This window comes from Symphodus melops, assembly GCF_947650265.1.
Source record: "Symphodus melops genome assembly, chromosome: 13".
NCBI classification, from domain to species: Eukaryota; Metazoa; Chordata; class Actinopteri; order Labriformes; family Labridae; genus Symphodus; species Symphodus melops.
In genome coordinates, this window is record NC_136703.1 from 7625715 (window position 1) to 7652436 (window position 26722).

At 37.9% G+C, this 26722-nt stretch overlaps 1 protein-coding gene across 1 annotated transcript; it reads right to left on the minus strand.

The window, feature by feature from the left end:
• Positions 1-205: 205 nt before the first annotated feature.
• gabrd (gamma-aminobutyric acid type A receptor subunit delta) lies at positions 206-23526 on the minus strand. Its single transcript, XM_079359231.1, has 9 exons — positions 23122-23526; positions 10580-10695; positions 7063-7130; positions 6018-6238; positions 4829-4911; positions 4230-4367; positions 3609-3764; positions 1621-1832; positions 206-1086 (listed from the first exon to the last, which is right to left on the minus strand). Exons 1-9 carry the CDS (start codon positions 23187-23189, stop codon positions 763-765), a joined length of 1386 nt encoding a protein of 461 aa, XP_079215357.1. The 5' UTR covers positions 23190-23526; the 3' UTR covers positions 206-762.
• Between the last annotated feature and the right edge of the window lie 3196 nt (positions 23527-26722).

Here is a 26722-nt window from a genome sequence, read left to right on the forward strand (position 1 = left end):
AAAGGGGATTATAATTTGCTTTTATTTCATTCATGAAATAATAAGCCAGACAGGAGACACTTACAGGTAATGGAAGTATTCATTTACTGGTGAGGAAACAGGCAGAACTAGCAGAAGGAGATAAAACACTCCAGGTGTGTGAACTCGACAAAAAAAAAAAATCAGTTGAAAGAAAACAGATGGAGGAAAGAGGAGAGAGAGGGGGGGGGGGGGAGTTACAGGGGAAGCGGACGAGATTCGAGCCATGCAGAGTCATAGTACACCTCATCATGTTATCCTCTAGTCGGCTTGGTGTTGTGGGATACATGGAACAGAGATAATAACATTGTTTCACTCCAGGTTTTTTCGAAGGCAGTTCAGCAACTGTATGCGATCGTCTTTTGAAGATGTCAGCTTGAGGGCAGAACTTTCGGCAGGAACATTTGCCAATATGTCCTTTTGTAAAGCTTCTACAACTTCACAATATATATGTGTACTTTTAATAGGCAACCTAGTTCTGTGACTTCATTTCTGTATTTGTATTTAAATAAAGGAAGTCCTTTTTACATTTTGTGTACTCCTTACTACTTCCATAAATCATTAATAACCAGATATTCATTGTCAAAGGCTTAACACTTTTTCTTCTTACATTTTGATTTCTAACTGAGGCCTACGATTTACTTCAGCTGCATCTTTCTGCCAGCTTTGTAGCTGCACAGCTCCAGCAGTGTCTTATGTACAGCTCTAGATGGCAGCCATTCTCAAAGCAAGGTTGCCTTTTCTTCACATGGTGTAAGCCACCCAGTAGATCACGTTCACCACAGCAAAAGTGAAAGGGAAAACAGCCCTGGCATAGATGTCGATTGTATCGGCATCAATGGGCTTGCAGACACACTTGGAACAGCACTTCTTTTCCTCCTTGGTCTCCTCTGTCTGCTTGGACCTTCTCCTCCTCGGCTCAGTCTCCTCGCTGCCGCCCTCTCCGGGGATTTCACTGCTTGAACGCTGGGCCCGTCCATGGCGGTTGGCTATCATCACGCTCTGGTTCATACCGGTAACCGAAAGGGAAAACAGAACCATAGCCTGTTTTCCATTCTTCACAATGGACTGTAGGGAGGCACACAGAAGAATGTAAAAACTTGTAGAGGTCTCAAAGAATGTGATTTATAATCTCTCAGTATCAAGCAACCTATTTGACATAACAGGGAGAAGTGACAGTAAACCCTTCAGCCGCACTTTAAATATCTAAAAAATAAAAAAAGCAGAATATAATAGCTCTGCATGCTTTGGGATGCAGAAGGACATGTTTTCCCCTGTTTCCATGCAATAAAGCATCCTTTCATATGTGTGAGATATTTCTGTAATACCAGATTTCAGTGATGATCTGCAGAGAGCTTTATGTAGTTTTAAAGTCTTGATATTTTAAGATCAAAAGCAATGCTCTTCTTTTCTCTTGTACTTCGTATTTTATCCTGTAGTTCAGTATGCTAAGTAGAAATGTGTTTGTTTACCTAGAAGTCAGTGAAATGTCAATGCATCAGTTTGAATGCCTGGCCATGATAATGTTTTTACAGCCCCTTCACTCCATCCCCCAAAACCTCTATACTGATGGAAGCACATGATGGGAAATGATTTCCTCACCTCCGAGCTGAGCTTGTTGGCCTTCACCTTGGCCTTTTCTTTAAGTCTGTAGTCAGCGTTGTAGTGCGCAAAGGCATACTCAATGAGTGCAGCAAACACAAACACATAACAGATCCAGAAGTAGACGTCTAACGCCTTGATGGCTGATGCTCTCGGCAGGGAGGAGCGGGCGCTTACCATCAGTGTGGTCATAGTGAGAACAGTAGTGATCCCTGTGGTAAGGACACAAACACAAAGTACACGTGAGGGATCTGAGACTTAAAACACATGCTGGAGGCACCACCACATAGCTGGATTATCTTGAGATCCAATTTGCATTTTCCTTAATATCTATATCTATCATTACAATAATTATTAAATAGAATAAGACATCAGATGATGCCAAAATGGCTAAAAACAATCTGATATCAATTCTATGACTTTATCCTGTCATAGAGATTCTTTCTCAATACTGCAACCAGAAACTTCAGCCTCCAATCTTATTGAACTACAACTGGTCTTGTTAAAATTACTTTGAAGATGATCAGCATTGTACATTAGTACAGTTGAGGTATTTCATTTGGTGGCCACTAGATGGCAGTCTTGTCAATGGTAGGACCTTCATTATGTATTATGTCTTTATATCAAGCTAATTTCATTTTAAACAACTCACTTGGTTGCGAGTACATATTGATTGATACATGTTTGCATGATTACTTACTAATTGGATAGTTAGTCATGTCATTTGCTTTGAATGTGTCATTCAAAAAATAATAATTTACTTTGTATAGTGCATCTGCAAAAAAAACATTTTGTAAGTGTGTGTGTGTGTTTGTGTGTGTGTGCGAGAAAGCGAGAAAGACAAATAAATAGATAAACAAGAAAAATATGCAAGCACTGACCCAGTTGTATAGGAAGAAATACCGCAAAGGCTATTCTTTGACATTTTTAAAGGTCAAAGAAAATTATGATAAATTATAATTTTAACATTTAGCTTATGCTGTTTTAATCCATAACACAATTTGTTTTGCAATTGTACTTTATGCTATCCTGAATGACTTTTATGTTTTTTTTTATTTATGTGGTGGGTAGCTGAGGAATATGACATCAAAGCATAAAAAAAACTCATTGCTTTAAATAAGAGTGTCTGAACTCCCATACCCAGTGCTTCGTTATGACAACCATAGTTGGAGCTGCTGCAATGTGACCCTTATTTTTACATTTTGAAGGTAATAACTAGTACACACTACTCACCCTTCAGCTTTTCATTTCTTTGTTGATGTTAAATCTTAAATGCTCAACTAGCAGTGATTCTTTATGTACTCTCTGTAGTTATAGTCTACCAAAGCAAGATAATACAAAAGTAATAAGACCCTATTTTTTCTGTCTCTTTGGTCCTACTGAGTGAGACTCAATTCTTCTCTTATGTGTCAAAGCTAATTATTGACAGAATGATAAACAACAGTATCTTCATGACAGTAGAAGCTAATAGGCTTTTTTGTTGTTTTTTTACAATAGTTACCTTTATGGCTCTACAATGGTTAAGCAAACAAGAATTTGGCCAGGTGTCTAACCAAAATCTTCCACATCAAAAATCAATGTATTGCACACATATTGCAATGAAATGTATAAGGGATCATACACTGCAAGTGAAGATACCTTTACAAGTGAAGATACCTTTTACATTTTTAACGATGATATGATATTTTTCTTTGGCTCAAACCAACTAAAACATTTTAACTTTGTAATTTTTTTTAAAGAAGCCAAACTGCTGATAAAGAGACAGGAGAATTTTATGATCCCAGACAAATTCACTCAAAAATTTAAACTAAAAGTCTGGCTATTGGCAGTTCAATGTATGACTAAGCAAGCTGCAACACCTGACAACAAGAGCATGTTACACTCATGCTAAATGGTTAAAGACTCAACAGATTAATCAATATTTTCACTGATTAAAGTGACACTTTTTTAGACATTATTTCAAAAGGTAAAAAGTAACCAATACTGACCTAAGGATACACGAGCAGGGACTGCTGATTGGCTGATCCAGAAGGATACCCAAGACATGGCAACCAGAAGAATTGAAGGCATATATGACTGTATGATGTAGACACCTCGGTTACGTCTCAGCTCAAAGCGAAGGCTGAGTCTTGGAAATCTCCCCGCTGGGAAGAAGAGGACAGACACTGAGTTAATCTGCTTCACTAGAGAAGCTAATTATCAGTTAGAAAATGTCCAGTTGTTCTACACAGATACTGATACTATAGGATGACTGACTTATCACGTTTCCATGGCAGCAAGGCTTCTACAAGATATAGAAGAGTATTAAAACTACACTTGCAGTAGCAGCTCCTCTCATCTCCTAAACCCCCTGCCTGGCTCAGCAGTGAGCCTGACTTGATCCATTCCCTCTTTGCATAGAATATGACCACAAAACTGCTTGATGTTTTTTAAAAAAAAAACTAAGCATCAAATGGAATTTGAGGCTTCACTGTAAGAGGCAAACCAAGTCCAAAATCTCACAACAGTAGATAATGCATGAAAAAAAATCAAGAAACATGCAAGGGTTTTTTTAACTGAAAGAACTTGACAACTGGAGACAAAAAGAAGAAACTGAAATGAACTCTCACCAGATTTAAAGTTCATCATTTCTGTGACAAACCGATAGTCTGTGATGGTGAACTGGGAGAGCTCCAGTTTGTCCAGGCCATGGATGTGTCTCTGACTCTCAGACCAGTGATACACTATGTCCTCTGAGGAGTAACCATCTAGGGGGTGAAAAAATTCGTCCGAATTAGAAAGATGCATTAGTTATAGGGTTGCTCACCACTTTTATCCTTCTTTCGAGGCGTACAGGAAGATTTTATATCTTTAAATAAACATTGCGTGAATTCACAAAAGTGCCTCAAATCTAGTGTCCAAAGTAAATGTATTAATGTTTCCTATTACAGTAGCTTGCAAACATATTCGGGACCAGAGGGTTATTTGCTGATGTGCCAATGTCATGGTTGATATTGGCCAATACCAAAGTTGAACCAATGCATCTGTGCATCACTAACTCTTAACAAAGCTGCTTGAAAGCATGGAATCAAATAAAATGTATAAAATAAAACCAAAACAAAGTAGACTCCTCTAGATGTCCCTTTCATTTAAGGACACACGGAGAGATATAAAGACAGCTACTTTTCCCTCAATTATGTGTGAAATGAGTGTGTAAACCCCAACTTACAGCTCTCCAGGTCTAGCATACATTCCTGTTCATCCATGGGATACTTGGTCAGGTCCATATCACATGCCACTGTTGAAGTGATACTAAAAAAAGAAAATAGAATATACAATTCTGAGCAACAAAAGAGTCATCATTTTGATGTTATCAGTCAGTGGAAACTCCTGTGAAAGTGTCTTTTTTACACTTGAGGTTGCTGTTTGTTGTGATCATCAGACTTTCATCTTCTCCCTTTTGCAGTGTTAGTCACTCAGTCTTAATCAACAGGCCCTTAGACTTGTAGTAGATCCCTGTCAACAGCTACAACACATTCCATGATCAAAACTCATTCATGATTTTTTGGTAACATTTTAAAGGTATAATATGCAACTTTTAAACATGTAGAAGTCACCTTTCAGCTCAAGTCTCTCAGATAAAAACAACCTCTCTCAGTGCAGCCCCTCACTCCCTGCTGCACAGCATCTGTCCATTAGTGTGCCAATGGAGTGCAGCTGTTTGTAAGTCTCATGTCCATATGGACTTACTGCCAAAGATGGTTTGGTTCTTATTTTTACTTTGTATCATAGAAGAACAAAAAAGTCTGATGGTTCTTCTGCAATTATTCTAATGTGGTGACAATCTAAGATTATGCTTCTAAAAACAGACTCCCTGAGTGTGTGGAACTGTAGAAGGGCTAACAATTGGAAAAGGACGGGGTTGACCAAAAAAATCAAACATGTCTGAAACATGTTTGAGACTCTAAATGAGACAAAAACAAGCTGAAGGAAGTGCCATCCCATTAGAGTGAACACAGAGCTAAGAACAATAAAGCCCCATGGAGTTTGGCTTCCTCTTCTTTTAGAAAGCTTTTACTCAATGTTATATTTTGTCAGGATAATATTGATAATTTCTATTTTAATGTTTATAATGTTGCATAGCTTTAGCAGAGTAATACTGTAGGATTGATACCTATACATTTTAATTTGTATGATTTTTATACATTTACAATGTCTTTTATTAAAGTATAAAGTACACATTTTCATTACTCAATATATATTTTGTACATATTGTTATATTGAGGTCCCGGTTGCCTTTGGTGAAATCTTGTCTATAGAGCACAAGATAAACATCAACGCATGTTGATACAAACTGTGGAGGTTTACAGGTTTGGAACTGGTTTGACGATTAAAGACAGTATTCTGTTCACTCATACCGGCTGCTGTATAGGATGACTCCATTGGGCTGCAAGCGGATCAACTTATTCTCCACGGTGACATCGTGAAACCAAGCAGATTTGGCATTAACGATGAAAGTATCAGGGAGCCACAGCTTGTCCACAAATCGACTATCCAACCCTAATGTCTTGTTGGTGTGATTGTAGGACAGGCGGTCATCGTGCCAACTCTGCCGCAAGAACACAGTCATGGTATAATCCTGCAAGGAACAAGAAACACTGGAATTTACTCGGTATGTGGAAAAATATGTGAATAGTATCTTCTAGGGCTCTACTATTCTTTAATGGATTTTATTTCTCAAAGGAGTCATTAATAGTATCAATTTCAAGAAAAGTAAAGGTCACATATAATCCTCCTCCTTCTTTTCTTCCCTGTCATAATGCTTTTGATGTCTTGTTTGAAGCGCGTTGAATTGCCTTGTTGTTGAAATGTGCTATATAAATAAAATTGCCTTGCCTTGCCTCCTTTTCAGTAAGAAGGCAAGCTCATGGGACACAGCAGACACTTCGCGGTTGGATTATAACCCACCTAGGGGAGGGGTTACTGCCCTTTGTGATGTCACAAAGGGAAAACCTCTTAATGTCCTGTTGAGGACACATTTTCTGAAAAGTGGAGCAGGCAAAAGACGAAAAGGATAGACTATAGTGACATATATTAGTGTTCGAAAAACATGGTAACGTGTATTTGCATAATATGTGACATTTAAAAGAAATCTAACACTCTTAAACTTTTTCTGTTGAAGGAAGGAAAAGATGGCTTTGTTTGTAAAAGAATCATGACTACATTCACAATGAGAGCTCCCCACTAGATTTTATTCTAACCGTACCATATTCATCAAAGTATCAGATTATCTTTTAACTCAGCTAATGTGTCACATATGTTCACATTGAGTACTTACAAACGCTCCACGATAAATCAGGATTATGCTAATAGCAAATATGTGATCTTTGCAGCTATAGCAAAGTTGAGGGAATTAAGAGAACGTCACTGTAGAAGGTTTGAGAAAGGGAATGTATACATTACCATGTTGGCTTCAGAAATGTGGTCAATGCTAGCCACTTCAATAGCCATGGCCACATTCACTGGTGGACCTATGGAGGGAGAAGTAAGAAAAGGAAAACACACCTAACCCTTCACAATTAAACACACACCCACACGTAGCTTCCCTGCTCCTTTTGGATCCATCAGTAGCTCTCATTCTCACTCCATCACCCATCTGTTTCCCTCCCACCTACCATCCTCCCACGTCTCCTACACTTCTCCAGTGCATAGAGATGAAGCATTATTCAGCTTAACCAAGCTAAGTGGCACATCAAACTGTGGGCATTCATGAACTGCACTGAGCTTTTACAGACACGCACAGACTGAGCTCCCGCCAACATTGACACGCACCCACTCACACACACACACACACACACACACACACACACACACACACACACACACACTAATGTATTTTTTTAATTCAACAGTTTGTCATATAATTAGCATAGACTGCGCCTATGCTATTGGATATGAGAGTTCGGAATCTACCGGGGAGTTCAATTGGCAGAATGAAAGGCTATTTATACTGAACATTAAGGAATCATATTTCAGAATTTCCCCCCATTCAACATCATCCCTAAAAACAGTGAATAAAAATCTACCAGCTCTGCAGTGGATGTAAAGTGTTACCTATTTCAAAAAGGTTTTATGTTGTAAATAATGCCCATGAATTATGTTTTGCCCTCTTGCTTTGTTTGCTTCAACTATTTCTTGACTGAGTCACAGTTAACGTATAATTACATGTGACTGACCACAGCTTCTGAGTACAGTGGGAAGTGATTTAAAAGCATAATGATTGAATAGTGTTTCTTAGGCTGTATGGGTTGTGTAATAGCATCATGGTGTTGTAACATTTCCTGAACCTCTTTATATTTTCTCTACTTCTGATGTGTTTTATGCAGTTCTCAGGCAATATGGGTAATGTACAATGTGAAAGAAGCTGAATGTATGCAGCACTTGGATTTGGGTCTAATTCAAACTCCCTGAGGGGGAAGTATATTTTTAAATTTAAAAAAAAGGATGATAAACAGATATAAAGAACATGTGACTAAGAAAAGATTGAAACTCTTTATTGTATCTTCTTTATTTGCTTCCCACTTCATTAGTGTGGAATGTTCTGAAACTTTATTTTGTTATTGTGTTATTGGGTTGTGTTCAAGTTTATTTAAAGTAAAAAGGGTCATTAAAGCAAGCTTAAACTTCAGCACACATCTTTCCCATCAGCTTAATCCCTACATGTTTTTATTTGAAACTTGAATATCTTTGTATTTTTGACATTGCTACATTGTAACTCTTGATTGAATTAACTACTGCTACTAACACTCTCTGAAGTGTCTGTTTGACAGGCAGGAACGCAATGTATAAAGAGCAACTAGAGGTCATGGAGACATTTGTTTTATTGTTACCAAAACATTTATGTTACCTACTATATTTATTATTATTTGTTGTTAAATTATAAATATAATCCATGTATTTTTACACATGATTGTCTTTTTTTTGGGGGGGGGGGGGGGGGGCGGTAGATTTGGTAATCAGGGAGAGAGAGTAAGGAATGTCGGAGAGGAGATGTGCTGGTTGCCTGCTTGGAGAACTGCAGTCTCCGTACATGGCACAGCAGGACCTAACCGCTAGACCATCTGTTCCCCATAGCTCCAGTTTTAATGGCTGTTTTATTTATAGTAACGTAGTCTAAATCTGTAAATCAAAGACATTTTGATGAAAACACGTTGCATTTATGATTTCTTATCTCCCCACGTTCCTGTATTATTTACACTGAGAAGACTTAAGTTATGGAATTCACATTATTTGATTCAGTTTTTGAAATGCATAATATTACTGTACAAGTAAGAAAACTGAATTTGCATGACTAAAATAAAGGTACGCCTTATGATTAACACACAGTATCCATCTATATGGAAGGACAATCTAGAAAAAGGGAGAGGAAAGACAAACGGCAAGGAGGGACCGACCCACACTGCAGAACTGTATGGCATAAAAAACAATAAATAGATGAATACATACATCTATTAATATTGGCATTATAATCTTCTCTCTTTTTTTATTAAAACAATGACTGCAGTTTAACCCAGTTACATCCATCTGTAACCATGCTGTTATCCATTTCCTTTCAGCATATTTAATGCCAAGTTCAATGTAAAATTCAGAAAGAAAAAGTCTAACAGCTTAAAAGAAGAGGGAGAAAAAGAAGAAGTTATCATAAGGGGAATACAGAAGCATTTAAAGGGATGCAAAAGTAGGTCTTGAAAAAAATATTGTCATGACCTCTTGGGTTTCTGTTAATCAGTTGTTTTGAACAAACAGAATCTATTGTTAAGGTTTTTACTCTTACTAAGATCCATAGGATTCAGAAATGATTTTCTTGCGTAGTGCAAACACCTGAGTAGGTTAAAAGCGAGGGTTTACATTTACACAACACAAATAGTATGAATTTTGATAAATTAAATCCATCACTACTTTGTCTTTTTTTATGTTCCCACATGAAGAAAAAACAATCTGTCTGTACTTTCCAAACCGTAAATATTTCATTAAAAACTTTAATTGTGTGGCGTCTGTAGCGTCGCAGTTATGTGTGCCCTGTGTACAGAGCTTATAGTCCTCCAAGTGGACTGCCATGGTTCGATTCTGACCTGTGGCTATTTTCCCACGTCATCCCCTACTCTCTCTCTCTCTCTCTCTCTCTATCCACTGTCATATCTCTAAATAAAGGCATAGGCTAAAATAAACCTTATACTTGTTATTGTAGTTGTGTATCACCTTACCCGTGTGGATTCTCTTTAAGAAATACACAAATATTTAAAAAGTCCTATTTTTGATCGTTATCTCATTTTTAAGATATAGAAAATATTAATGAATCCTTCTCTCACCGTGTAAACGTCATGACACAAACACAAATTCATGACTAATGCTACATGATGTGGGTTGAATGATGGGAATGATTCCAAATAAAATGACATGATTCCTCAGTGGTCAATATAATGTAACATCGATAGAAATGTATTCACCACGTGATGCTGTGATCGGATGGTTTTGTTGCACATCTGACGTGCACGGAGCCATATGTGGTGAAAGCGATGCTGCTGCTCCTCATTTTCACCTTTTCTCAGCTGAGTTAAGCTGTGAGATTGAGAAATCTATCGCTGTGGTCGTTGGATTCTTCGCATCTTAAAGCCATTCTTAGCAGATTCTCCAGAGGGATTTTTATTGTTTTCAGCCCCCATCTCCCTCTTTGCCTTAATGGGAATTTTAATTTGAAATGTTTCTTTGCCGAAAAGTCAATGCTGATTTTCATATATGGACAATACAGATGTGGTTTATTGTCATACAGGAAAACAAAGACACCTCTGGAGATGATGGAATTGGAAAAAGGAAATGCTAAGGTCCTTTGTTGTTGTAACTTTCGATGCTAAGGATGGCTGTAAATGTGACGGGATGAAATGCAAACCCAAACACCACGAGCAGTAGATCTCATACTCACCTCCTATCCCAGGGCGAAAATTTCTGGCATAGCCCTTCATTAATTCATCCAGATTAGGTAACCAGGATATTTCAATGTCGGTACCTACATAGTCCCCAATGTCACTCAGCATGGCCCTAAAGGAGACAACAGCAGATACAGCATCCTTCAGCATTCAACCATGAAACCATTTGTCATCAGGAAAGCTCATAAACAGAGACTGTATCAGTCAGAAACATACAGAGAAAAAAAGCTCTCAATGTCAGGAGAGTAAGACTTTATAAGTTGCTGTATAGGTAGAAAAATGGTTCAACCCTACTTGCCTTGCACATTCTTACCTTTAAGTGAAATAACAATCCTGGGCCCACAGTCTTTCAATTAATAAGTACAATAAGTTGTGTGTTGTGGACAATACAAAAACAAACAATCAAATGTTAACACAACAGCATGATAAGTGGCTTCTGGATTAGATCAATCAGCATAAATGTCACATGTAAAGTGGCAATACTTGTGCTTTTTCCTCCATCACTTTAACTTCTTAAGAAGGCAACATTGTTAAGGATTAAACTATCAAACTATTCATTGGGTTTAAAATACAACCCCCACATCCTTGTTGCCCTGAGGGACCGTCAAAGGGGTTCTGGGTAAATACTGAAGAAAGAATAGCACAGTTCAGACACCAGGGGGCAGTTTTGCAATGCAAAAACAGGGAGCGTGACACAATGCAGAGCTCAGAAACCATACAGACAAATACAACAGTGTGCATGATTGACTCTTTATTACCGTTTAATAACATGACACACCAGATCATATCATGAGAACAGCATTATACCTTCCTTACCACTGTCCCAGCATAAATACACATACAAACATACAATTGTGGTTTTTGACATTTCATTAAACAAATTAATCCTGTCATCCGTTTTGACAGTTTAACAGCCAACATTATGTTTTTCCTCAACATTTCACTCACATGTCACTTGCAACATGTTAGGTAGATTTCAGTACCACACCACATGCAGAACACTTGAAATGATGTGTTTCTATTTGTTAGTGCATCAGTAAAGCCATTATCAGAGGAGCTATTGTTCACCTCTCCACTTGACAACTGATCATGCAGTGCATGCATTGTTCTACTTTCATCATGTTCATTTATGTTCAACTGCTCTTGCTCCACCTACAGTACCTGCGCAAACAATAAGTGGCTAACTTCTCAGTAAAGTTCAGTGTTATCTGCAGCTGTAATCATATTTGTATAGTTTACATGGACACTGGAATACTGAGTATTTAAGCTCAGAATCAGCTCATAGTATTAACATGTACTTTAAAGAATCATACTACACTATTCGATCCTCTTTTACAGATAGTGCTAGATATTTCTATAAAATTACTGCTATATATTCCTTTTGGCCTTTTGGGTGCACATTAGATAAGCCTCCTAAGTTTCTCCCTGTAGTCACATTGATGGAAAGGAATGACACAACTGCATCTTTGAAGGTCTCATTTCACCCTTAACAAAAATTCCAGGGAGCTGGAATTCACGGGTCAAAGTAATATCCACCTCATGACATCAAACATTTTATATTTTGATATGGTGCCTTTTAGCTGTTTTCATTTAACTTTGATCGACAAGAGTTTCAAGTTATTTGTGGTTATTCCCCCCCTTGTTTTAAGGCAAGAAGCGGCATATTTCTGTCTCGGGGACCACCTCCTGAGCTTGTTTTAAACACTGCTCACAATGAAGCACTCACTGGTTAATCATAATCTGGAACTTCTTATAACAGGGTTTTGCATCTAAAAGGTAGCTTTTAGAAACCCGCTTACTCGGAATCCATCATGTGCGCTTGTTCCAATGCACATTGTGTCTTATGAACACAGAAATACACACAGAAGCCCAAACCCACGGGCTCTCAAGTGTCTGATTTATAAGAATTCTTAAATTCCAATCAAACCCAGACATATCGATAGAGACTGTCCAATGTCCATTATTCACATGAATGCACAAGAATATAGCCAAACGTTCCAGTAGAGAAAACAAGTAAATGTTTACAGCCTACCTTGACTTGATTTTGAGCACACAGAACATCAATGAACAAGGCATGTGTGGAAATTTTAATAAATAATGAAGTAACACTTGTGGGCCTCACTGTTCACCAGTGTTCACCCTTCTGGTAGTTTCTAATGCCTCAAGAAAATAATCATTTCAGTCTGACATTGCATACTTCAATATGTGTTCACACAGTTTGGCACAATGAGAGGAGAGAAGATAAAGGAGCTGACCAGAGTTTGTTCTATTTAAGAATAAAGACCAAACCCCATTGCCAGCCTGCAGATGCACCTGTCTCCTAAAGTGAATGAACACTGATACAATTCATTTTATGCCTAAATACACATCTATAATCAAAGCTGTTTATACATTTGTCTCCTAAATTGTGCATAACTAGCAAAATTGGACATGTCCCAAATCACTTTGCCTTGTTTATGTGTTTAAGACTGTCAAACTAGGCCCTGTGTTGTTCTGAAAATAAGACATGAACAGGTGCACAGCTGCGACTTTCCTGTCTTGAGGAAGGAGAAAGCGACTGCGCCATCGACCAACAGGAGCCTGGTTTTCTGCCCTCTTTCTGCAATCTTCTTTCAGATCAGGAATGTTTTATTAATCCAGGGAAATTCGAGAATGCACAGTCATAGCGTATAGCACAGAGATAATGAAAAGTCATTTTGTCACACCATTTTGCTGTTCAGCAGCTCACACACAAAATGTCACATTACATACTAAAAACTCTAGACACACCAACCATTTGGACAGGATTTTTTTCACCAACTAACACTCTGTGAACTTAACATGGGATGTGAACTCATCTGCTTTGTTTCTCTTAGTTAACAAGTGAATTATCTTGAAATTAGGAGTAAAGTTTTTATACAAAATGAATAAAAACATTAAGGGGCAAATATTCAGAGACTGTTTTGTTTGACCTAGTTTTATTTTGAGACAAGATGATGATGTTAGTTTGTAGACACCGCAGTTCAGACACAAATCACACTGTGATCTGTCAGGATCAGCTTTGCTAGTTAGTCATGCTTCACTAATATCACATGATGCATCTGAAATGCATTCAGACTGGCTATGCGGTGACTCAAGAAACAACAAGTTAATTGCTGCAAATACATGATCTCCATTAAGGTCAACTGAGACACAGGTGTGGTGAAGAGAAACACTCGCACCTCTTATAAATACACGTGATTCAGATAATTCTCTCGGTAATTCTGTCATGGTTTGGTTTTGTGTATGTTGTATTTCTGAGTTTTGCGTTCCGTTTCATTTATTCCCTGGTGTTGTTTTTCCGTGTTACTTTGTTTCCTCGTGTCCTTCTATGTTGTCTTTAATATTGTTGCCTGTTTTACTTGTACATTAATGTTTCTTGGGTCAGTCTTTAGTGTTCCTTGATTTAAGTTGTAGTTCTGGTCTTCAGTGTTGTCTTGTTTCCTGCCTCTCGTGCGTTTCCCTCCTGTCTTGATTACCCTGATTGTCCTCACCTGTCTTATGAGTTTCACCTGTGTCTGATTACCCCTGTCTATTTCGTCTCTGTGTTTTTGTTACCCCCTTATCAGTTCATTGTCTTTTGGTCTGTGCTACTAGTTGGACGTTGCCCTGTGTTTTATGCTCACTGGATATGCTTTGTTTTTCTTCTTGTGGTTTTTGTACATTTTGGATTATTGTTTGAGTGACTTTGTTTTTGGCTTTTGTTTAAATAAATCAGCATTTTTGTTTATTCTACAATTGGGTCCTCCCTCCCTGTTTTCTGCCCAAAAACTGTGACAAATTCAGAGAAACCAAGCACATCTTCGTTTTCTCATGTGAATACAAAACACTTCCGTTGATGTACGACATTTTCATGGTAGCAACACCAAATACTTCCATTACATTCTCAAACAATATAAATCAGTCCATTCTGACTGTACACAACTGTTTAAGCTAAAACGTGTTTATTCACGTTTATTTATTGCATGTATTTTTTTGCGTGTACACAAATGTTAAACTACAGAAGGACTTGAGAGCACTTTCCAAGCTTTTTAACTACTCAAAGCGCTAAAACTATTCCCATTTCTACACAACTGAGTAAGAAGCGGGAGAAACTTGGATTTAATTGTGTTGCCAAGGACAAATCCGACACGGAGCTGCAGGAGCTGGTGATCGAACCCCTGACTTTCTGGTTAAAAGACGACCGCGTCTATCAACCAAGCCACAGCCGGCCCACATTCAGCAGCGTACTGGTTCAATAGTGAACTAATTGGTTCATTAACCAACTACACTGGACCTTAAAGTAAGCAGGTGATGCTATATTGTAAAACAATATCAAAAGCTCCATTGAACAGCAATGTCCTAAAGTATCCCTCTACTTCAATCAGAGACATTGGTGCTTCAGTAGCAGGGTTAGCACTACTGAATAGGAGGAAAAAGATGCACCTTTATTCAACCAAATAAAATCAATCCTGGCTATAACATCTGTGCATTAAATAAGCCACTCAAAGATTGTTGTGGTTATCAGGGAAATTATTCCTAACGTATTGATTAATGATAGGTTCTCAAACTGGTTGTAACTGTATGTTCCGCTATCTTTGAAGGAAGACCTCAGCTTAGCTGTGATGCAGAGCTCCAGGGTTGTGGCAGGTCTTTTTCCTTGCCTTGTGTTAATTTTTTTTTTTAAGATTTCTTTTTGGCCTTATATGCCTTTATTAGACGCTGATAGGGCACAGAGTTGGAAATCAGGGAGAGAGAGAGAGAGAGAGAGAGAGAGAGAGAGAGAGAGAGAGAGGGGAGTGACATGCGGGAAAGGGGCCACGGGCCAGGGTCGAACCCGGGCCACCCGCGTTGAGGACTATAGCCTCCATACATGGGGATGCGCACATTAACCACTGCGCCACCAGCCCCACCCCACCATGTGTTCATTTTTTGAATAGCACTTTCAAGAACTTAGTTCAGGCATTGTTATAGCAGTCACAAGTTATCATCTGAAAGGCAAGCAAGCTAAGCTTGCAGAAGGCGGCCCTCTAACTATCTATCACCTATGAGAAAAAAACATTTATGTGCAGCTGCATGGGAAACTGACCTTTAAATAAAAGAATTTATAAAACACAGAATATCAGGAAAAACAGAAAAACTGCAATGATGTTATAATTAGGCTACATAGTGGCAGCTGTAAGCTATTTTTAGTCTGACAGTCACTGTGTTATGTGATTTAAAAGGGAGCACTGAGAGGATTAATTAATCACTATGTGACTCCTGGATTTCCTCACTAATTGGTGGTTGCTAAGTATGGGAAAGGAAAGCATTTGCTTCAACAAATCTAGCAACACACAGAGCACAAGAAGGACTTCTCGAGTGAAGGGATGAGACAGCCTGACAAAGTGAGTGGACGTGTTAATTGTTTCCAGGAACACTATCAGATTGCTCGGATCTTGTCGCACACTTGGTGATTCAATTCTCTTAATTGTCAAGAGCCACACCTATAACCTGACCTCACAAGCCTACTTATACCATTATCTTAGCATATATTCATCTGCCTTATCATTCATATAATCTCTCTTTACATATCTAAAATGCATAATGTCGTCCTTGCTCATGAGAAGTTATTTAACCTTAAGGACCAAACAAAAAAAAATGTACAAGCTTGCATTTGCATGTCTTCATCTCTTAGCACTGAGTATTTCATCAATCATGTTTTCAAGCTGCTTATGGATGGGAATGTAAGAAAAACATCACAGACAGAAGATTTGCTTAAGCCCTGATCCATTTTTTGTCACTCTTTAAATAGATATTTGCAAATAACATAAAAGCATTTATTTCTGGTTATCTTGAGCTCATTTAGCAGTCTTTGACAACAAAGAGTGACAGAATCACGTGCAGCCCTGGAAGAGGAACAGAGCTATAACTGTATACTATTAAAGGACATATAATGTAGGGGGGTGAACATTCTCTCAATACTCTCGATGAAGATTCACCACACGTTAGTGCCTCTTTCTATTTTCTCATGTCTCCATCTGTGACTAGCAGTTGTCAGTGTATTTCCAGATCCTCCTTCTGCCTCTGTGTTGCACTTCAATAATAAGACTCTACTGAAACCTGGATTTGAACCCGCCTGTTTGTGAGCTCTCATCAAACAGAATGGGAGAGGATATGTGTAGAAGAAAGACTTTATGGCCTCTTTTTTATGAACATCATGTCAGGCACACAATAAAAAGCCTGATTAGATTTATATACCAATACTTCTTGTTACCTGTACCCTAATGAAGGGCCAGTCCCTTGATCCTAACTCTGGGATATCACTGAAAAAAATGGTGCCTCCCTTTGAGATGAGAAAATGAACAAAAGCAACTTAAATAAATCAAAATTAATCAAATGTATTCATCCCCAGGTAAAATGTAAGCTTTGTAACCACTCCTATAGATTAATATTATAAACATTGAACTGACAATTGTATAAAATATGTCATTCATACAAATCAAATATACCCTACATTGTATAATGGAATAGGAATAAACTAAAAAAAAGTATGAACTATGAATTATACATCTATGTCCATCCATAAATCTATGTCCATCCGATGATAATCTAATGATGAGGATCCTAGACATAGAGATTTAAATCCATTCCAACACATTACATTCAAACAAATGTTTGGAACGTAAATGCATTGAAACAGTGGAATGTTCTGGAAAATTAACTCAATTGAAAATAATGTACAAAGAAGAAGAAGAAGTTACACTTTATTAATCCCACGAGGGGAAATTCGGTTTTTTACACTCTGTCTAATGACACACACATAGGCCGAGATACACACTCATGCACAAACAGGGTTCCAGTGACATGCATTAATGGAGAGGTCTCAGAGTGAGGGGGCTGCCCACAGCGAGCGCTCCAGAGCAGTTTTGGGGTTCGGTGCCTTGCTCAGGGGCACCTCGGCAGTGCTCAGGAAATCGACTGGCACCTCTCCAGCTACCAGACCAATTTCCGAACTTGGTCCGTGCCGGGACTTGAACCGGCAACCCTCCAGTTCCCAACCCAAGTCCCTACAGACTGAGCTACTGCCGCCCCAAGACAAAGTTATGGGAAAATTTGTTAAGTAAATTTAACTCTGCAATGATTGTTTTTTGATATTTTCTGTCGGCATTGTTAATAACTTTTGAGTTGTAAAAGAAAACAACAGGTTAACGATTCTGCATCGACAGTAATTTATGTTATTTATGTACAGGGCAAGTATTATACGTTTTCTTCTTCCTGCTCCTGTTTGTTCATGGAGAGTGTAAATGTGTTGTGAAAATATTTTATGAACATATGAATCAGATATGTCAGGTAATAACAGATTTAATGCTGACAAGCATGATCCCTGAAGTGGTCTCCATATTATTCACCCAGCATACATTGATGATTGATATTATAGACTAGGCTGTAGGTATACTTGTTGTCTAAAGTACAAAATCCTGCAGTTTGTCAAGATTTTTTAGAAAATGTTTCTATTTTGATTTCATGCAGAAGAATCATTCCTCACAATAAGGTGCATAGCTGATGCGGACACGATATAGCAGTTTGCCAAGAGGCTAAAAACACACCTCAGTTCCAGCTGTAAGCCCGTCATTAGATTGACTAAAAGTAAAGTGGAGACAGGATTTTCAGTATGGCGACTGCCATTGGCGGGACTCAAAGATGCTTTATCCATTAATAATTATAGTGTATGTGTTTAACACAAGGTTAGAGGCTGCCCTCTAGAGAGGGATGTAAAGTACAGACTCGAGGAGGTTACTGTAATGTTAATTCTGAGATCAGAACTAACATAATGTTAGCATTAATAATCAATAATAACGTTAGACTCAGGTGACAAAAGATCAGAACATTAAGCATTCTGTTTCTCCAGCATTTTCCTCCATGCACAGACTGAATGTGCCTGGTGTTACAGATTAAAAAGTGACCCTGTAAATGAGACACTTTCATCGAAAAGCGTACATTTCATGGTTACAGCAGCTATTGGAATTTGGAAAATAAAAAATAATAAAAACAATGCCGCCACTGACTCACTATGCACCAGTTTACAATGTTGCTCGTTGAACTGAAACACCAGACTTGTTTCCTTTTGATTTTGCATGTCACCATCTCAACTTCTAAAATGGAATTTATCTGTCACCAGCTAATTGGACAGACACATTTGTCTCTGTGAGTGACAATGACACATCATATACATCTGAATAATTGCCAGCTTGGTGTGGCCTATATCTTGAAATAACTTTCTGTCATTACTGTCCCTCTTGTGTGTTGCATCCCCTCTGCATCGACACTGACCCTATTATTCTTGTGCATTCTACATCATATGTTGATATTTTTGAAGAGTTCACAGCCGATGTCCAAACAAACACAGGGGACTTGAAGCAGCCATGCTATCCGTTCTTGTATACAGGAAATATCTCCAGTCTTAGTAATATACCTCTATCTCTTTATGACATGTTAAAGGGTCAAACAATTAGCCGATCAATACTATGTTGCCTTCTAATCCGCGTAATTTCATCATCTTCAAGTACAAGGTCTACGAATGCAATTCTATCCTCATTTTGATAAGTTGTTGGCTCCCTACTTGTAAAAAGTAAGTGTCATTCTTTACTTTCTCTTGTCTTATGCTAGTTGAAATGAACCACCTTTGTTGATTTATACCAGGGAGGGTCTCTTTCCCAACAGGTTCTACCCCTCTAATTTTCTGCTGAGTTCACTTCTGCTCACATCCAGTTCAAAACTTTCTCCAGACCTTCAGGTCAGGAGAGGGGAAAGCTCCTTTCAACCTCCGAGCTCCGGTCTGGATGTTATACTGTTGCATTATTCAGAGTGCTCAGTGAGAGTGCCAGGTTCGTTTTTGTTCTGGCTCTACATTTGTGGGTAGGACTACCTTCTAAAGTCAGGGTTTTTCAGCTGACCTGTGAATTTTTGAACGGTCTTGCTGTGTCGTGGCTGTGTAAGATCTGCAGGTATGGCAGAAGGCAGTGCAGACAGAGAGCAACTGCATGCAAACAAAATGCATGTCGTTCTTGTGTGTTTGTGTGAGTTTATTGAGGGGGCATTTGGAGCCAGGACAGGGTCAGAAATTGGGGAGAGCAGGGAATGACATTCTGGAAAAAATGCACAGGTTGGATTCAAACCCGAGTCACACACCCAGAGGATTATCCCCTTCGTACATAAGGTGCTCGTACCAACCTATGCTGTATATTTCTATACTGTAAAAAAAATATATAAAATACACCTTATTTATTTATTTCAACATGTTTTCCCTGTATTCTTTTCCCTCAATGACGGCTGCTTTCTTTAATGCTCACAGCTGCTTTACGCTTAAGGAGCCAGACTACTTGTCAAACGGGCATCTGCTGTACAGGTGCAGAGGTCATTGTCATTACAGGAAAAACAAAGAACATTTCTGAACCATTTAACAAATCAACAGAAAAGTCTATATAATAGTTTGAAAACAAATTAGGGATACTTCACTGTACATCTCTACATATCTACATCTATACATATTTGTGACACAGATACAAACAAAATTAGAATGGTGTATGTATGGTTCACGGCAGGCCCAGAGACACCATAGTCTCCCGAGATTCACTCTATATAGGTGTAGGAATCCAGGTCATCTTAAGTTTTTAGTGCTGTACCATTACAGTCGAGTAAAAATAGACCTGGACAACATCGTTAAACCATAAAAGAGACATATATAAATAAAGAAACATCTCCTGGTCCCCTTATCTATAGAGAATTTACGATCAGACATGCACAAAGAGTTGTTATGGAATATTTAAATATTCCGAACACAATCACCAGAAAGGCTTTATAGAACCAGTAAATGTTATAACAACATGTTTAATGTCTCATCCAATGTGTAGGCTACAACATAACTAACCAAACATCAGGTACACCCTTATGCTGCTTTTGGGTTCAACATGGCAAGGACTGTAGTAAATGTAGAAGTAGAAGAAAGTAAACGTAAAAAAAAAAACTGATTATGTCTGTTTCAACAAACCAATATCAGACTTCTTACAGTTTATGTTTCATTATTTCAGGCATCATTGAGACCTTTGGTCTTCAGTGTGTATGAAACGAGTGCATATAAAGGAGAGCTTGTTGTTGGTCGCTGTCACTCATCCCTCTGTCCCATTAAAAAGTCAATATGAATATAGCAGCAGATGCCCTGATATCAAACCGTGGCGTCGATGTGCTGTTGTACATTCTGTGTTTGGAAAAAGCTCAGCGGAAGTGTGTTGTGAAAAGCAGGAACATACGCCACAGACTTCTGACTTTACATAAGGTTTCAGGTGGTACGTTAATGTGCTATTCAAACAATATGAGCGCTGTTCTGTGCATGTCTCTTCTCCACGCAACACACAGCTATTATTTTATTGGATGCACTCTGAAAGGTCAGCCCCAACTAAGTCTGTGTTGAAATAGTTCTACTCTGAATCCAGGGCTTGGTGGAACTGTTTCACCAGTATTAGAATAAAACAATGCACAGTCTGTGCCTTGCTGACTTAGTCTTTAAAGGGATACTTCACCCATTTGCATGAGGGCTGGATTCACGACCATTCAACACTACTACCATGTTTCTAATGATACACAGCTTCATGTAAATGGGTGAAGTATCCCTTTAACCCACTGAAAACTGCATACAATCAAAGCCATTGAATACTGCCATTAAAATTCAATGTGTTCTATACACTACTTGTACAATAAGAAACTATTCAATTAACATTTAAATGCTAATGAATTGCCCTACATGGGTCATCATCATCATCAAACACACACACACTCACATACTGAAAGTTACTTTTATGTGTTATTGAGCAAATGAGGTTCAGTGTCCGCCCAAAAATAGTTGGAAATGCAAACTAAAAGAAGAAGATTATTAAATGATATTTACCTTCAATAGCCAGTATTATTAATCTGTCCCATAACATTGCCTTGTACACAAGATTTTAAATTACGTTCATGTGGCAGTAGGATTGGGGACTGTTATAATCAGTGTTATGCACTTATCCTATGCATTACTGTCACTAAAAAGGGATTTAACCATAACAGTCACCTTTCATGGTATGTGTAGTTCAAATATATTCATTGATTTGATTATGGAGGCAGTGTAGTTCAGTTAAGACAAAAAAAAATCTTTGTGAGAAAATAAAATCATGGTTTTAGGTCAAATTAAGTTTGCTACATTTATTTATGGTATTAAGTTACATCATGCGAGTGTCGCAACAGGTTTTGTGTCTATCAACCCCAACCTTCTCCATATCATGCTTCCTACACAGACTGTCTCTGTGATTTAACTACATCATATTGGTTGTAATTGCTTGCACAGCCAACCTTTATCAGCAGGGGGATAATCAAGGAATGAAGAAGTTAGCAACATTCAGTGCAGTGTGTTCAAAATAGAGAGAAAATACAAGCTACAGGAAAAGCCCACATTTTCTTTTTTGCTGCGTACAAATAATTATAGCAGAATGAGTGGATGGAGTTAAATCCAATTACAAACTATTACTGCCTCTGCTGGTGAGAAGCCATGAGCCAGTGTTTAGGCTCTGTGGAAACTGTAACAAGAGCATTGGGATGTCTTGACTGCACAGAGATGAATGCACTTTAAACCCTATTATGTTTGGCAGTTAAGGCAAACTTAGATTTCAAGCTTAAATCATTAAAGACACCTGATGATGTTAACTTAGAAAAGCACACAGTTGTTACCAAGAGATCTGTGCAATTTAATCTATTCTATTTATTTATCAAAATGTATCTCAATCTATATATTTAGAAAACAAGCAGAATATGTTAATTTGCAATGGTAAAATAACAGGTCTGGCTTTTATTAACGTGACTGTTTTTAGCACTATATAGCACCGTTTTCATATAACTTGCTAAATATGTTACTTGAGTCAAAAATTGAGCAGTATTAAGACCAATTTTAGCAGACAAAGCACTAAACAGAAGATGTTGGCAGAAATCAGTAGGTTATGTTTTTTTTCTGAGATTCTTGCATCTGCAAGCTCTGCAAGCTGAACATCTTCTTTTATACATCAAATGAGCAGTTTAAATGAAGGCACGAGATTGTTCTAACAAGTACATCATGTCACAATCTGATATTTGACTTTAATCAAGCAGGCATGAAGGTAGGGTGACATTATCTGCTAAATGCAGCATTCACCCCACTCTGAATTTATCTCCATAGAAAATGTAACCTCGTGCTCTGTATTTGCATTATGCAGACAGTGTCGACAGGTCCATCTGTCCAGAGGTAAAGCCAAGAACAACAATTTGACTTTGTAGATAGTAGCCTATTCTTTGTTACAGTCAAGCAAGCAAATGTGTTGGTTGTCAATTAGATTAGGTGTATCTGCTACACGTTTGCCAAGAGGGTGTTCTAATTAAGTTTAAGCTAACTGTTTTATGTGTATTTTTTTATTTTCCTAATAATCAAAGTCAATAACATCGGACGCACTCAGGGCATAATATGAAGACACCTAGGTATACATAACAAGGTATATCTTACCTGGTGAAAATATCTCCTCCAAGGAATAACAAAAAAAGACTCGCCAGCAGGGAAGTTGGGATCTCCATTATTCACGCTTTTTTAAAAAATTTTTTATAATTGATTAAAACAGGAAAAGTGTCAGAAAGTTCCCCCGAGTGGTGATAGATAAATAGCCAGACTTTTATTTTAGTGCGCTGTCGTCGTGATCCAGCGCTGCTGTTAAGAAAGTAAAATGTGGTGCTGATGCGGCTGAAGATGCTGAGGATCGTGGTGACGATGACCCCATGATCAGATAAGAAATTCCTCCGTGACGGGAGCACACCGAGGAAAAATCCCTGTCCGACCGCAAACCACCAAGCCGATCCACCGATGCAGCTCCGCCGTTGCCTGTCCTCCGAAGTCAAAGAGGAGAGAGAGGAGAGAGCAGAGAGGATGGGAGGGGAGGGGAAGGGAAGGGGGGGGGGCTCTAATCTGGTGATCACTCCCATGCTTGGCCTCTAAACGTCAGATTCAATCTGGCCTCAGAGGGGAGGGGGGGGGGGGGGGGGGGGGCAGTGAGTCATGTCACGAACATACCCTTCATAATATTATGTAATTGTTGACACATTTGTATCCTTTATTTTAGGTAATCACTGAGAGATATCTCAAATATATAGCCCAGTTGTTCCTCACATCAAGCATGCAGAATGACAAATTGGCCCACAAAGTGAGTGTGTGTTGGGACACACTAGTTCATAGGGGTCCTTTACTTCCCTATCCAATTCAGGAGCCTCTTGGCTTGTTCAATAAGATTCATGTTTAGTATTTAGTTTAGTACTACTGTTAGTATTAAACAGTAATGATGTCACTCTGTTCCAATGCCCTATAAAAGGGGTTCTCAACTTTTTAGATAACATTTATTTCATTAAAAATTGTGCAGTTTGGATTATGGACTATATACAAAACAAATAATGGAACCAGGAAACTGAAGGAAAAAAAACGTTTAAATAGGAGATAATTTTTGACACTTTTTTTGGGGGGGGCAACTTTTGGGTCCAGACCCACCAATTGAGAACCAAGGCTGTAGATTGTTAAATATTTCCCATGTCAGGCTTTTGCATTCCTATGCCGGGAAGGGAGGAGATCCAGTCATTACAGGAACCCAGTTTTGATTTATTTTAATGTCATACAGCTGAATGTTGTATGACACTTGAATGTTGATTGTTTGTCCAAGTGAGTGGAGGGGGTGTGGCTTAGCCATAGATCAATATTAGGCCATGTAAAATTGCAGAGCAGTTCCGTGAATTGATAAACATTCAACACAACCCACAAAATCTACGTCTGTGAAGCATAAAACATCACATAAACGTGTATTTCTGTGATAAACAACACTGACATAATCCATGCATTATTGGAGTATTAAGGCTCATAAGAAAATTAAAAGATGATGGGAGATGTTGCACGTTTAGTGACACATACATGCCTTTGTAGGCTAAATCAGTTAATTGTGAAAAAATAGGAAGTCAAACAGTAAGCCGATTAAATGACTTAACTTATACCATTTGGCATTTGGATTTATTATTATTAAATTTATTTTGAAGACCTTTTTTCAAACATACATAAATTATGTAGGCATATGTACTGTATATATGCAATACAAACAAAACAACAAGGTCAACTTAAAAACACAAGGAATTATTCTTTGTTTTTTAAAGAAATTTCCATTTAAATAGGTCATCATTTAAATATGTTTTGGTAGGATTTAGCATTTGAATCTCCTCTGTGATGTGATTTTATGAGTCACATCAACAAATCCATCCTCTATTATTTAAAAATGTGCTGGTTTGTATTTGTCCCTCATCAAATATAAAATCTTCTTTGTGCTTTGGGAGATTTCAGTGTGTGGTTGCAGCTGTGCACCTGCCCTTTTGCTTGCCTCGACCCTATAGGGGCAGAGACATGCATGGAGTTGGTGACTCAGATAATGTCCCTCTCTCCCCCAGGACTTTCTATTTGTGATACATTTGTTTTATATAAAGGTACTAGTCTTTGTGTCCCCAATAGTAATTACGCCTTCATCCTGCCCACCATCATCCATCACACACACACGAACATGCACATTCATCGCCAATCTGTCTATTTATTCCGTCTCCCATGGTGATAAGAACTATTCCTGTATCTCACCACTGTAGGGCAAACACGCCTTTGCTAGTCCACTTCTGAACTCCTCTTTAACATTATGAAGTATTATAAATAAAGCTTTATTGCATCCAATAAGAGAATCTTTACTGTAAATGCTCACTCTGCCTGTGCAATACTGATCACCTCAAATGTCTTTTTCCAGTGTTAATCAGAAAGCACCATACAGCATCTTGCATGCTTGACAAAAGATTTTGCATAACTCACAGATTTATCATTCCCTTGAACCAAATGAGATATTTTCTGCTGAGTGTGGTTTGCCTGATATCCATCCACAGAGATAATTCAGGTATGGAATGTTGCTATTTTGTCTTTTATGAGACCAGGCACCTGAACATTACAACAACACTTTAAATCTTTGTTTAAGGGAATTCATGGAGTAATATCTTTAGAAAGTACTATAAATAACAAGACCATATGTTTCATCAACCAAAAGCAAGATTTTCAGAGCAACATTTGGCAGACTATTTACTTCTGGGTATGTTTACCCTGCTCAAAATGAGGTAAGCTGTTGGAATTGGACTTTTCATTTGCCAATCTGCATCAAGCAAAACAGGTTTTAGATCTGTCCAGGCCTGGAGTTATCTTCTAGATGTTAAGTAATAAATAATAATAATAATAATACATTTTATTTATAATGCCCTTTTCATCAATAGATCTCAAAGTGCTACAGTACAGGTTAAAAACAGAGAACGATATGGTTCTCTGTACTACTACTACTACTGAATGCTTTCATAGCGCAATGAATTCATTCTGCAATGAATTCATTCAGAAGTTCATATCTGGTGTCGCCCCTTTATGTTCCTTCCGAAGAAGATGTTAAAATGTCTTGTTTATTTTCTGTCATAGACTGTAAATATTGTACTCGCTCAAGCCACTTTTGGACTCAAATAAAGTAGGCTATGTAAAAAAAAAAATCTTTAAATGTAGAAGATGTACAAGGTTCTTTGTCTCTATTACAGAAGATGTTGTTTTACTTTTGAATCAAAAGTCTCAAAAAATGTAAGTCAATAGTGTGATAAGGTTTCATCTTTTGGGTAAGTATCATATTCATGACGCCAAATTTCTTCAGTCTTCTCCATGTTCGTTTTTTTTTTTTTTTAAACTTCAAACATTAATCTGTCAGTCAAGTTTTAAAAAACAGAAAAGCTTTAAAGACGTGCATTTATTAACTTCTTTTCCCGGTAATGTATGTGATGTAAACCTATAATATTATTTTCTTTCAATGTGTTTATCTTCTGTTTTATCTGTTGTTAATAGTCTATGTTTTTGTTATATTTGTATTTGTGTTTATTTGTGTTTGGATTATGTGGCTCTATTTAGCCATTTCATCTATTTACTGTAGACCTAACTTGACATTTACAGTTTGTAAGGCTTATCTATTCCTTTGTTTAGGAACTTTAATTGTAATTTGTAAATAAAGTTACATTACAGAAAAAAA

Excerpts from the sequence above, each read along its gene's own strand:
- gabrd (XM_079359231.1), bottom strand. The coding sequence starts at position 23,189 with ATGGAGATCCCAACTTCCCTGCTGGCGAGTCTTTTTTTGTTATTCCTT. Across the intron at positions 6,239-7,062 it reads ACATTTCTGAAGCCAACATG|GATTATACCATGACTGTGTT; the intron begins GTAATGTATACA and ends TGTTCCTTGCAG. Across the intron at positions 1,833-3,608 it reads CCCTGCTCGTGTATCCTTAG|GGATCACTACTGTTCTCACT; the intron begins GTCAGTATTGGT and ends TCCTTACCACAG.